Here is a 13,099-nt window from a genome sequence, read left to right as displayed (position 1 = left end):
ATTTCAGAAAAAAACAGTATACTCACATGATAATGGTGGATGATGTTCTGTCCGAAGCTAAAGAGAGAATGATTTTAGTATTGGGAAACTTTCCGTATTTATAGTATAGAGAGGGAACCGTTTAAACCTAGACTCTCTTTACCCCCCCTTACAATATACAAAAACTGTTTCTTACCTTTGGGGGCTAGGGGCGGGAAATTTAATAGCCCTCCGAGGCGCGGATATGTAGGTTAACGGAAAAGCCCTAGGTCTACCATCTGTTGGGCCAGTACCCCGTAGGCGACTTTGTCGAGGAACAGTTTCATTCTCGGTATGTCGAGCATGATTGCCATCCTAATGGACGTTTCATCAATCACGCCAACGCCATCATCCGACCCTTCGGCCTCTCTGTATATCCTGGCTCTCCTTTTAAAAAATTTCACGATGGCCGTATTGAGACTGTAAAGAAAAAAGATTTTAGAGATGGTCTTAAAAATGAAAAACTAAATAACTTACGAGCCAGAATAACAATTTGCTATGTTTAGGGGCTGTTCCTCTCCAATAGGTTCTACTGGGAATACCATAAACTCCAGCAGTGCCTGACCTAAGGCTTCGTTAACATAATTAGTTTCAACCCTAATCTCTTCGTCGGTGGTCGTAGTATCTTCAGCGGTTGAAGAGTGGATCTGGGCTAAGATCCTGCTCAAATTTTACGGGAGAAATATAGCTACCAAAAATAGGAGAAAACATGGAATGTTTACCGCTGGATATTACAATCCAAAGAGGCTACAACTTCATCATCCTCCTCAGGAAGGGCTTCCCCATCCTCCCCCTCTTCCCCATCTTCTAGTTCCGTTAAGGGAAATGGTTCTTCTTCTAGAGGTTCAACTGGTGGTGGTGGATTGAGAAAGTCGAACACCTCATCACCAGGAAGTATAGGATTGGGTACCCTAAAAACCAAAAAAACTTAGTCTATGATTTCAGGAGAAAAAACATTATACTCACATGTCGAAAGTTTGGTATCGTCAGGTTTAAAGTTATTCGTCAGTGTTTAGGTTGAGAGTGATTTTTGTTTTGGGTAAATTTTCGTATTTATAGTATAGAGAATCCGGGTTGTAATGACGCTAAATCACGGACCCTCTAGATTATTATGTCCTTAACAATATACAAAACCTAAGATTACACGTAATAGAGCTCACCCAGGATGTAAAGTTTTTATATAATCATGTCTAAACTTGCTAGAAAAATTAGGCCTCTATGGTTCTTAACTAAAAAATAATTTTATTGTTCAGCATATATCACAGTTAAATTTATCCCAACCTACAAAAATAAACGTGCCCAGACTTGGCGCCCCTTGCTAGAAAAAAATGGGCCTCTACGCTTTAAATTAAAAAATGAATTTATTGTTCAACATATTACCGTTAAGTTTCGCACGAAACTGGCCTAGGATGTTTTCCCTAACCTACATCGTGTCTAGACTCGAATGTCTATTCAACAATACCATGAAAGAGGTCATATGGTAACTATAACTAAAATGCTTTAAGTGTGCCAAGGTTACATCATTTCGGTTTAATTAGAAATGGGGCCCAATCGTCTCTGTTCCTTAACAACAAACCCTAACTAACGGATCCTGGCGAAACATGTTCAAACACGTTCGCTCTCTTTGCTAGAAAAAAATAGGCCTCTTCGCTTTTAACTAAAAATGATTTTATTGTCCATCATATTACAGTTAAGGTCACACGAAACTGACCTTTTCCCAACCTACATCGTGCCTAGACTTACCTCTCTCTCTCTCTCTCTCTCTTGGCTAGAAAAAAATGGGCCTCTACGCTTTAAATTAAAAAATGAATTTATTGTTCAACATATTACCGTTAAGTTTCGCACGAAACTGGCCTAGGATGTTTTCCCTAACCTACATCGTGTCTAGACTCGAATGTCTATTCAACAATACCATGAAAGAGGTCATATGGTAACTATAACTAAAATGCTTTAAGTGTGCCAAGGTTACATCATTTCGGTTTAATTAGAAATGGGGCCCAATCGTCTCTGTTCCTTAACAACAAACCCTAACTAACGGATCCTGGCGAAACATGTTCAAACACGTTCGCTCTCTTTGCTAGAAAAAAATAGGCCTCTTCGCTTTTAACTAAAAATGATTTTATTGTCCATCATATTACAGTTAAGGTCACACGAAACTGACCTTTTCCCAACCTACATCGTGCCTAGACTTACCTCTCTCTCTCTCTCTCTCTCTCTTGGCTAGAAAAAAATAGGCCTCTGGTTTAGCGTATACCGTTATAATCAAATATCCTGATAAAAGGACAAAAATTACGTTTTAAAAATATTTATTTCATTAAAAAGTTACACCAGGCCAAAAAGACTAACGACATTTAAACGCTTCTTTAAATAAGAAGTTTGAGACAATAATATATTGAATATATTATACGATTGAAAATCAAAACTTATTGCGCGTTCCTTTAGTCTACCTTCGAAATCCATTAATATTTTATACGGCGAAACGTACAAGCTAAAATATGATAGTACACGGTCAAAATTAATATGATCTTCGATTTCGTCAAAAGAAAAGAACTCTCCATAATCTATTTCTAGTATTTTATATATGGTAATAAGCTCAGTGCAAATCAAATCGCATAGCAATAAATAAACCTGTTCATTCGCAACAAGTTTTTTCATGTGGTCATTGATATATGGCATTAGTCGATTTAACTCGCTAGCTTCTGAGGCGTTCAACGTGAATTCATGAGTCTTTCCGCCCGTGATATTGGTTTCCAGCTTTAGACTGTTGAAGGTGGCGTGAGCGGACGTCGAAGATACTGGAGTATCGGCTAAAATAGCGTCGTATGATGTGTGTTCTTCGCAGCTAGTCCAACCGCTAAGCGGACCAATTTTGGATGCAAAAGCTTGCCAAGTGTTCACATCAAAACGAAACGTAGAAAAATCTGGCTTTTTCATGCATATTCTAATCTCTATATTGAGATCAGGTGTGAATCCGAAAGATAGAAATACTTGTCCTAAATGAAATCTCGAGTTGATTTTACGAGGTTTCGATGGGAGTTTCCGTTTACGAAAATTATCAACTTCCATTTTTATCTAAAGAAAGCATCCGGTGTTATTACCAAACGAACGCCCAAAACTGTTACGTAAATTTAACTTACATTTTAAACGACTTTCTCACTCGAAGGTCTAGCTCAAAGTGAATTTCTACCCTTGGTTTACAAGCCTTCATTCTTTAAGGAGGGGGAGGGGGTGGTTAGTTCCAGTTAAAATCTGGCCTCTTTCAGTAGACTAGAAGGTGAACGTGCCTGGGCAAAGACGGACGAAGAGGAGTTTAGTTTTTGGTGTAAGGGGTGAGATGGGTGGGGGGGCTGGTTCTAGTTTAGTTCCAGTTAAAGTTTAGTTTTTGGGGTGGGGGTGGAATGGGTATGGGGGGGGGTTAGTTATAGTTTGGTTCCAGTTTGAGTAAAATCGGGCCTCTTTCAACGTGTCTGGGCAAAGACGGGCGAAGATGAGTTTTTTGTTCTACTTAGAGTATGGCCTCTATCGGAGGGAGGGCGGGGAGTGTATCTAAAACCTTACGTTCTCGCCGGAACTTTTTCTTTCCGTTACGTACAACATGGGGAGGAGGGTAAAGAGAGGGCTAAGGCCTATATAAGACAATATGTCGAGCATGCAAAACTCATTCTCTACTTCAGAGTTATAAAGTCAAGACGGAAAGCATTTATTACTAGTCTCGCTTTTAAGATAAGGTTTTAGAAAGCTTGCCCGGACGCGTCTCTTCTACGATTTGAAAGGTAACGTATTTTTTTCTTTTTTCTTTTTCACGGGGACAGCATTTAACGTAAGTTTTTTTTTACTATAAAAAAGCGTCAAGATGGACCAAGAATCTATTTTATTCGAGGTCGAGGAGCTGGCTGTCTTACGACCATGGCCCCTTAAGAAGATATACGCTTTTTTCTTTAATTTATGTACATTACTCAAACTTAACCCAGCTAAACTTAACCTAGCTACAGTCGGGGAAATTTTACCGGCTTTTTTGTCTAATAGAGGATACGCTATTCTCGAAACATTTACCGACATATTTAAATATATGTTAAGCGTACCGCGCGAGCCTGAACAATGCCGCGACATTAAAGAGTTGGAAACATTCTATAATAATTTGCCTTTAGCGTGTAGTGAGCTATATATGGCTCGTTTCGAACAAAGGGCATTTGAAATAGGTCAACGCGATATAGACGATATACGGGCTGAAAATCTACTCATTGACGGACATGATGAAAGTATGATTAAGGCTTTAAACAATTTTGAAGATTCGCTTGTTCGGGAATTTGAATCTTCCAGAAATGATCGTATAGTTTCAGACTTTTTCAATTTTGAAGCGGAAGATTCACTAGTGCGGGAATTTGAATCTTCCAGAAATGATCGTATAGTTTCAGATTTTTTCAATTTTGAAGCGGAAGATTCACTAGTGCGGGAATTTGAATCTTCACAGAATGACCGTCTAGTTGCCGACTTTTTAAACGCTAATCCCGAGCTGGGTTTCGCCTCTCAAAACGATTTCGCCTCTATAGATTTTTCAGGTCTTAGTAATTTCCCTGATCAATCAGGTGTCGGGGCGAGGGAAGCAGTTATGACTCCAATAGATTCTCTACACCACTGTGAAATTACGGGTCAAAGGGTACAAATGTACCCTAGATTTAACCTAACTGGTCTCGAAATCACTGTAAGAATAACTAATAATTTGGTTGAGGGCTTAGCCAATATTGTCCAAGCCGTTCTTAATAGGCTAGCCCCATCTGATATGATACAGATAACGGCCGAGAGTTTAAGCTTGCCAAACCGGGGCGAGATATCACTCTCGTTTCGTAGAGCCGATCAATTGGACTCTAAATCTGTTTTAGATGAGATAGAGTCAGTTTTATACGACGATGAGTTTGAAAGATTCTTTTTGGGACCCATCGTCTTAAAATTTCACGTGGTGAGAATCCCGGTTGAAGGTTTTGGCCGAGCTGCTCCCAAAGGAGTGCGGTCCTTTGATATCTTTTCTCGCGACTCCCGAGGAATTATCAGGATAGTGAACAATGATAATCTGTGTTTGCCACGCGCGCTTTCCGTGGCAATTGCGCATTCGGAACATAAGAGAAATCCGACTAATATCTCGCTTAAAAACAAATTGAAATCGATTTCGTACACGCGAGCGGATCGGGGCGATACGGCTTCTCAACGAGATGCCGCTATAGAGCTTTGCCGTAAAGCAAAAGTTAATTCAAAAGACTGCGGCAAAGTAGAAACTATACAAAAATTTAAAGCCGAATTAGCGCAATATAGTATATTAATATATATTTTTAAAAATAATTTGCCCGAGTTGATTTTGGGGGAAATCAACATTGACGACAATAGACCTCGTTTGATATTAATTAATCAAAACAGGCATTACAACGTCGTCACGTCCTTAAGACCTTTATTCGGGATGGACCTTTACTGTGAAAATTGTCTGGTAGGATTTAGAAACAAGAGAGATCATAGTTGCAATCTTTATTGTTACAATTGCTTACGAGATCAAACTTGTACGAGTGCTGACCGAGCGTGTGATAAATGTCTCAAGGTTTTCAAAGGAGATGAATGCTTTAATTATCATAAACAAGATGGTGTAGACGGGAAGAGTATCTGCGCGCAACTATTTCATTGCAAACAATGTTTCACGCAAATAAATTTATTTAAGCGTAAAAATCAACTCCATACGTGCGGTGAGATTTATTGTTCTATCTGCAGTAGATACACGCCCAGTCCGCACTATTGTTACGTTCAGGTAATTAAAGAAGAACCTCCTAAAGTTCGCCAAGCTAAGAAACAGAAAGTTGCCCCTGATATGCTTTACATTTTCTATGACTTTGAAGCGATTCAGATATTAGAATCCGAGGAAAAAAAGGGGCGTTAGTCCACCAGGCCATTCTCTGCGTGTCAGAGATGGTCTGCGAAAGTTGTATTGACGTGCCCGAGGCAGCTTTCGTCTGCGCGAAATGTGGGTCACTCGGACCAAGACAGAGAGTTTTTGAAGGGGCAAAGCCGGTGTCGAATTTTTTAGCTTTTCTAAGAACATTAGCCTCTGTCAAGAAGGTGATTCTATTGGCACTTAATGCTAGCGGCTACGATAATCAGTTTCTATTACGAGAGATTATGGCTCTAGGCGAAGAATTTAAACCTAACTGTATAATTAACGGCACTAAAATTATAAATTTAACTGTCTTTAATTTAAATTTCCTTGACTCTTTCAATTTTATCTCCGTACCACTCTCTACATTCGCCGACACTTTCGGGTTACAAGACGCTACAAAGGGTTATTTCCCTCATTTTTTATTTAACGTTGTGAAGGATCACGTCTTCGATCTTAATAATCAATTAGCAACAAATTATGTCTTAGAAGACCAAATGCCACCACCCGAGGCTTACGGGTCGGAAAATTTAACCTCCAAAAATCTCAAAGAGTTTATGGCGTGGTACGATAAGCAAATTGAGGAGAAAAAAGGCTTTAATTTTCTGGAGGAATTAAGGTTTTATTGCGTCAAGGATGTTGTGATATTAAAGTTAGGTTGTCTAGCTTTTAGAAAAATTTTCTTGGATATTGCCCAGGTGGAGCCTTTCCAGGTCGCGTGTACTATAGCCGGTTTGTGTAGCTGGGTATACAGGAGGCACTTTATGGATAAAGATTCTATAGGCATTATTCCGCATAACCTCTATAGAATGACTGATAATCAGTCGCTAGTGGCTATAGAATGGTTATCCTGGTATGCTCACGAAAACGGCGTAAATGTACAGTCTGCGTTTAATGGCTCAGAAGCCAAAGTTTTGAAAATGAAAGTGGACGGCTTGTATGAAAAAGATGTTCTAGAGTTTAACGGGTGTTATTTCCATGGTTGCCCCAAATGCTACAAAGTCAACCGCAACCAATCTTTACAAGGTGATCCGGGTCAAACCTTGAACACCTAGTACGTCAGAACTTTAAAAAAGAAGGAACGAATCGAGAAAGCTGGCTTTAAAGTAATAACGAAGTGGGAATGTGATTGGGCTAAAGATAAAACCGATAATCCGGCTATCGGTGTTTTTCTGGAGGCAGAAAACATTAAAGATAAAGTCCGCGAGCCTTTAAATCCTCGCGATGCCTTTTTTGGTGGAAGAACATCGGTACTTAAACTATACCATAAAGTATCCGGCAGCGAAAAAATGCATTACGTTGACGTAACTAGTCTCTATCCTTTGGTCAACAAGAGAAAGAAGCTGCCAGTCGGGCACCCAGAAATTTTACTGGATAATATTCCCGACATTTTCGCATTCGACGGTTTTCTGAAATGCGAAGTTCTCCCACCGATTAGCCTCTTTCACCCTGTTTTACCAACGAGGTTAAACAATAAATTAGTGTTCACTCTTTGCCGGGAGTGCGCCTTGAAACGTTTCCAAGTAGACTGCCACCATTCCGACGAAGAGCGAAAACTAGTCGGCACTTGGGTGATTGACGAACTTCGTGCCGCTGTAAATCGGGGTTATGTTATCTTAAAAAAGATAGAGGCCTGGAAATACAAGGTGAGACAATATAACCCCGAAACTGGCGAGGTCGGCTTGTTTCAAAAATACGTTGATTCGTTCCTTCTTCATAAGCAGACGGCTAGTGGGTACCCATCCGATTGCGTTACCCCCGAGGAACGTGACAATTATATTAAAAATTTTAAAATTAGAGAGGGCGTACTTTTAAACCCAGCCAAGATTAAAAGAAACGAAGGGTTGCGTAGCGTAGCAAAACTTGCCCTGAATAGTCTTTGGGGTAAATTCGGGGAAAGAGTCAAACCAACCAAAACGGAAATTATCAAAGAACCCCGTAGACTTTACGAACTCTTAAGTAACCCGGATGTTGAAGTAAAAAGCGTTTTAACCATCAATCAAGAAACGTTGCTAGTCAAATGGGTTCCTACGACTGAGGCCGACGTTGTTTTGAAGCATACCAACGTCTCCATAGCTTGCTATACAACGGCTATGGCGCGACTTTGTTTATTAGAATATCTGGAAATGGTTGGGGATAAATGCTATTATTACGATACAGATTCTCTTGTGTACATGTCCCCCCTGGGAATACCGCTAATAGAAACTGGTAACTTTCTGGGTGAAATGACCAACGAATTGGAAGGTTATGGTAAAAACGCCTACATTGATACCTTTGTCAGTGGCGGATGCAAAAACTACAGTTATTGGGTAACAGATCCCGACTCTGGCAAAAGGTTCAATACAACCAAAGTCAAAGGGTTTCGTCTTAATGTCTCTAACGAGAAACTAGTCAATCACGAAACTTTAAAAGGACTACTAGGCGTCGATTTAGATAAACCCCTTTTACCCATAACTGTTCCAATTCCGAGACATATTACTAGGCTTCCCAATCACACGCTTGTCTCTATAGATACCCACAAAGTTTATAGAGCCACGGTCGATAAAATGCGCATACTATACAATTTCAAAACAGTCCCCTATGGTTACCAACGTCCAACTTAATTTATTGACTAATTTAAAACTAATTTACCAATTTAAAAGTTTTTTTAAAACTAATTTATTTAAAAGTTTATTTACCAATTTAAAAGTTTATTGACTAATTTATTGACTAATTTAAAAGTTTATTTACAAATTGCCTAATTTATTAATTGACTAATTTAAACCAAATTTATTGATTTAAAACTAATTTATTTATTTAAAACTAATTTATTGACCAATTTATTTATTTATTGATTTAAAACTAATTTATTTATTTAAAACTAATTTATTGACTAATTTATTTATTTATTTATTTAAAAGTTTATATTGTATATTTAAAAGTTTTTAAAATAATAAAAAAATTTTAAACTGATTTTGTTCTTTTTTTGCTTTCCTGTCATACGTGTTTATACGCGGCGCGTTCTTTCCCGCGATGCACGGCGCGTTTTCCCGCACGACGCGTTATTTCCCGCGAGAAGAAGATGCGCGCGACCCCCTATATTAACGCTAGACTACTTAAAGTTTAATTTATTTAAGCTCGAGAACTCGGAGAACAATGATTCCTTTTTATCATCCGTGTACCATAACGGTAAATGGACCGAGTGGGGCTGGAAAGACGTTTCTTTGCGAAAGAATCATTAAAAATCATCGGGAAATGTTTGAACCCAATATCGTTGAAATTATTTTCTATTATTCAGAATATCAACCATTTTACGACAGGTTGAAAGGTTTGGTTGTCTTTAAGGAAGGTTTCCCGGATATGAACGAGTACGACGGCTCTCGAAATTGTCTTCTAGTAATAGACGATTTAATGGATCAAAACAAATCAGGTTTGATCGGTTCAATTTTTACGAAGTTTAGTCATCATCGTAATTTAAGCGTGTTATATTTAACTCAAAATCTTTATCATAAATCCAGCGACGCTAGGGACATCAGTTTAAACACAAATTATTTGATACTGTTCAAGCAGGTTAGAGATAAATTACAAATAAATTATCTAGCTAGACAAATGTACCCGCGTAACCCGAAATTTTTAATGGAAAGTTACTTGGACGCTACAGAACAACCTCATTCGTATTTGCTACTGGACTTTAAACAAAACTGTCCCGAAGATTATAGGGTTAGAACAAAAATATTTCCCGATGAGACAATGGTAGTGTACGTGCCCAAAAAGAGATAAATAAGACTCGTATCATACAAGAGCATTCATTTGAATTATGAAACGCCGAGCGATTACATCACAGCGAGACGTTCTCGCACTCTTGAGTAAACTTAAAAAAGGACCTAGACCCGCTTTTATAAGATCCGCGGATAAAGGTTTAATAGTCGCTATATCAGAATTAGTTTTAAATACGCTACACGGAAACGTGAAATTGAATTTGGCCCAAAGAAGTAGGCTCTACAGGTATAAGAATAATCTGCGTAAAATAGCTAGTAAAAGAATAGCTTGGAAAAAGAAAAGGGCTATTTTATCGAACCAAAAAGGCGAAGGTCTTTTTTCTTTGCTCGTACCCCTTCTTTCATCGGTTATCGGAGCCTTTAGTTCGTAATGTACCATAAAATGACGTTGGTACCCTTGAATGAACGGAAAATACCGTCTCAACCCGATATTCAACCCGTTGATACTCTAAAGACAGATGTTATGCAAGAATTGAATAGGGAGATGCAAACGGTTTTAAACAACAATTCGTTAGACGATCGCTCCAAATGGATTATGTACCAACAGCTAGTCCAAAGGTACAATAACGTTTCTCGAGAAATCGTGCCGGATCCAACCGAAAAATGGATTGACATGTTCCCCCTTAAATATAAGGGGAGAGCAAAGAAGGTTTTTACTCAGTTGCAATCGCTTGGCGAAACCTTAAGGTGGTCGAAAGAAGGAAGAGTTTTTGTAAACGGACGAGAGATCAGAAATTCTGATATAGCGCAGTTAGTATACCATTACATTTCCCCCCTTAAAGAAATACCCGAGGGCTGGAGCGATTTTCATAACATTGTAAAAGAAAATGAAGGGCCAAAAGCCACCGTCTCTCCCGAAACAGCCCCCCTCCTTCCCCCTCCTCTCCTTCATTTCACTTCCCCGCCAAAACGAACTCCGTTAAAGCGGAGGCTAAGAAATTACGGTAAAGAAAATTCAAGCGGGCCACGTTACGTTACGAAAAGGAAATCTTCTTCTATAATACCAAAATGGCTGAGCTTCAACCCGACAACACCGAAAAATTAAAAGCCATATACTATGATCCTTCTAACCCCGCCTCGTTTTCAGGAATAGACGCTTTACATCGAGCTGTTAAAGATGATGGTATATCGAAAGCGGAAGTAATTTCGTTTTTGGAAAGTTCCACCCCGTATACTTTGCATAAAACGGCTCGTATAAAGTTTAAGAGGCGCCAAATTATAGTTCACAATATCGGTGATTTGTACCAAATAGACTTGGTTGACATGCGATCCTTGGCCAAAGATAATGATAACTACACGTTTCTATTGACGTGTATAGATTGTTTTAGTAGAAAACTATGGGTCGTGCCTTTACTACGTAAGACGGGAAAAGAAGTTGTTAGAGCCTTAGCTCTTATATTCAAAGATCAAATACCGATTAGAATAGAAACGGATAAAGGGAAGGAATTTTTGAATTCCTCGGTCAGAAAATTTCTCAAAGAAAAGGGGGTTAAATTCTTTACAACCGAGAATGACGTACACCACGCCCCCATTGTAGAAAGAGTGAATAGAACGCTAAAGTCTCGTATGTTTAAACTGTTTACCCATCTCCACACTAGAAGGTATATCGACCACCTGCGAGATATAGTGACAGCGTATAACGGCGCTTGGCATAGTACTATTAAGATGACACCAAATAATGTTAAGCCAACCAATATATTAGAAGTGTATAGAAATATTTACGGGACTGAAAGCAAAGGACAGAAAAAACGCCCTCCCCCCCGAATAAAAGTGGGTGATTACGTCAGGGTTAGTAAAGTAAAAATGGTTTTTGAAAAGGGTTACGAAGCCAATTACTCCACCGAAGTTTTCCAAGTTGATTTTATCGGAACTGCCCGTGATCCAGTGATTTACAAGTTAAAGGATCTGGAAGGAAACCCTATAAGTGGCGTGTTCTATCGCGAAGAGGTTCAGAAAACGGTTAAACCCCAACGGTTCAACATTGAAAAAATCATAAAGCGGCGAAAAAGGCGTGGTAAATTGGAGTTATTAGTATCTTGGGAAGGTTACCCGAAAACCCAAACCTCTTGGGTTCGTGGAGAAGATGTCGAATCAATCGTTTTACCTAACCCTACCAAGTAACGTCAACGGCTCGTTATTTCCCGATAATACCAGGGCGCATTACTGTACCAAATTGCCTAATCCTATTCATTTAAATGGAAAATGGGAAGTGGGTCTAGTAGATATAATGTATACGTCTACTTTTTACAACGTGCCAAGGCCTAAGGAAGAACGTGATGTTAGTTTTCATAACGTTTCCAGATACGGGAGCAAATATACAGTTGGGGATGTAGTCGAAGGAAAGAAAAGAGAGAAAAAAAGTAAAGACGCTAGGAGGGAGACCCTAGTTATACCCGACGTTCCCCCGGGCTTTTACAAGTCTATAGAACATTTAATAAACGTCATAAATAATTCGTTCGACAAAAATGGCCCAACATTGCGGCTGATTTACGATAACGTAACCGGACACATTACTATAAACCAATCTGAAAAATTATTGAAACCTTATTTAAAATTCGAAAAAACCGTTGCCGAAATTCTTGGATACGAAGAAGCTAGCGAATGTATCGGCCGTAGCCAAAGGCCCTCTAATTTGAATTACCACGTTCCGGACCAGTTATTCATCTATTTAAATATCGCTAGCGATCAGATTGTAGGCGATCATTCGGTTCCTTTACTACGGATCGTTTCGGTCGACGCCAAGAAACCTTACGGGTCTCAAATATTTCAAACCTTTACCAATCCTCATTACGTACCCGTTGGTAAAAATTACTTTGATATCATCGAAGTTAATATAAGGAATAGTTTAGGGGAACCGGCGCCATTTGAATACGGGAGCTTAACGGTTAAACTACACTTGCGATGCCTGAGCCCGACGTCTTAGAAAGGCGAGAATGTTGCTACAAGCGATATTACAATAATCAAGCGTGGGCCGGAGGGTATTATATAGGAAATAACCCTAATTTGAAAGGTCACGGGGGGTTCGGATCCTTTTTTTCAGGTTTGGTAAAGTTTGTTAGGACTTTGCTTACAAGCGGTGCCAAATTTCTCGGCAGAAAAGCTGTTAGTACGGGGACCAAAATTTTCAGTGACGTAGTATCGGGCAAGGATATTAAAGAGGCTGCTAAGAAAAGAGTAACGGAAACTTTAGATGATATTAGAACACAACATGGGGCAGGGGGAAACGTCGCAGACGTAAAAAACCCTTGAAACGAAAACAGGCTCAAAGTAAAAAAGGTACAAAGCGAGCGACTACCAGGAAAATAAAGCCAGTTCGCCGTCGTATACCCTACAGGTCAAGACGACACGATATATTCTCCTAAAAATGTTTCAAGCGACAAAATCTGAGCTGGATTTTTTCGAATCTGTACCG

The 13,099-nt window shown here is 39.2% G+C and overlaps 1 protein-coding gene across 1 annotated transcript; it reads left to right on the top strand.

Annotated features, from left to right (window-relative positions):
- The first annotated feature begins 5,964 nt into the window (after positions 1 to 5,964).
- On the top strand, positions 5,965 to 8,532 carry LOC149583103 (uncharacterized). Its single transcript, XM_089864003.1, has 3 exons — positions 5,965 to 6,205; positions 6,323 to 6,955; positions 7,070 to 8,532. The coding sequence occupies exons 1-3, from the start codon at positions 5,965 to 5,967 to the stop codon at positions 8,530 to 8,532; spliced, it is 2,337 nt and encodes a 778-aa protein (XP_089720129.1).
- Positions 8,533 to 13,099: the final 4,567 nt, after the last annotated feature.

Source organism: Phalangium opilio, unplaced genomic scaffold (assembly GCF_054372755.1).
Source record: "Phalangium opilio isolate 3A_F unplaced genomic scaffold, DU_Popi_V2 ptg001421l_1, whole genome shotgun sequence".
NCBI lineage: Eukaryota > Metazoa > Arthropoda > Arachnida > Opiliones > Phalangiidae > Phalangium > Phalangium opilio.
The sequence above is the reverse complement of the archived record's forward strand: the minus strand, read 5'-3'. Positions and strand labels throughout refer to the sequence as shown.

Bases quoted from the DNA above. Each gene is read 5' to 3' on its own strand.
- LOC149583103 (XM_089864003.1), top strand. From the start codon at position 5,965: ATGGTCTGCGAAAGTTGTATTGACGTGCCCGAGGCAGCTTTCGTCTGC. The intron at 6,206-6,322 runs GTATAATTAACG...TCGGGTTACAAG, and splicing joins CGAAGAATTTAAACCTAACT to ACGCTACAAAGGGTTATTTC. The intron at 6,956-7,069 runs GTGATCCGGGTC...ATTGGGCTAAAG, and splicing joins CCGCAACCAATCTTTACAAG to ATAAAACCGATAATCCGGCT.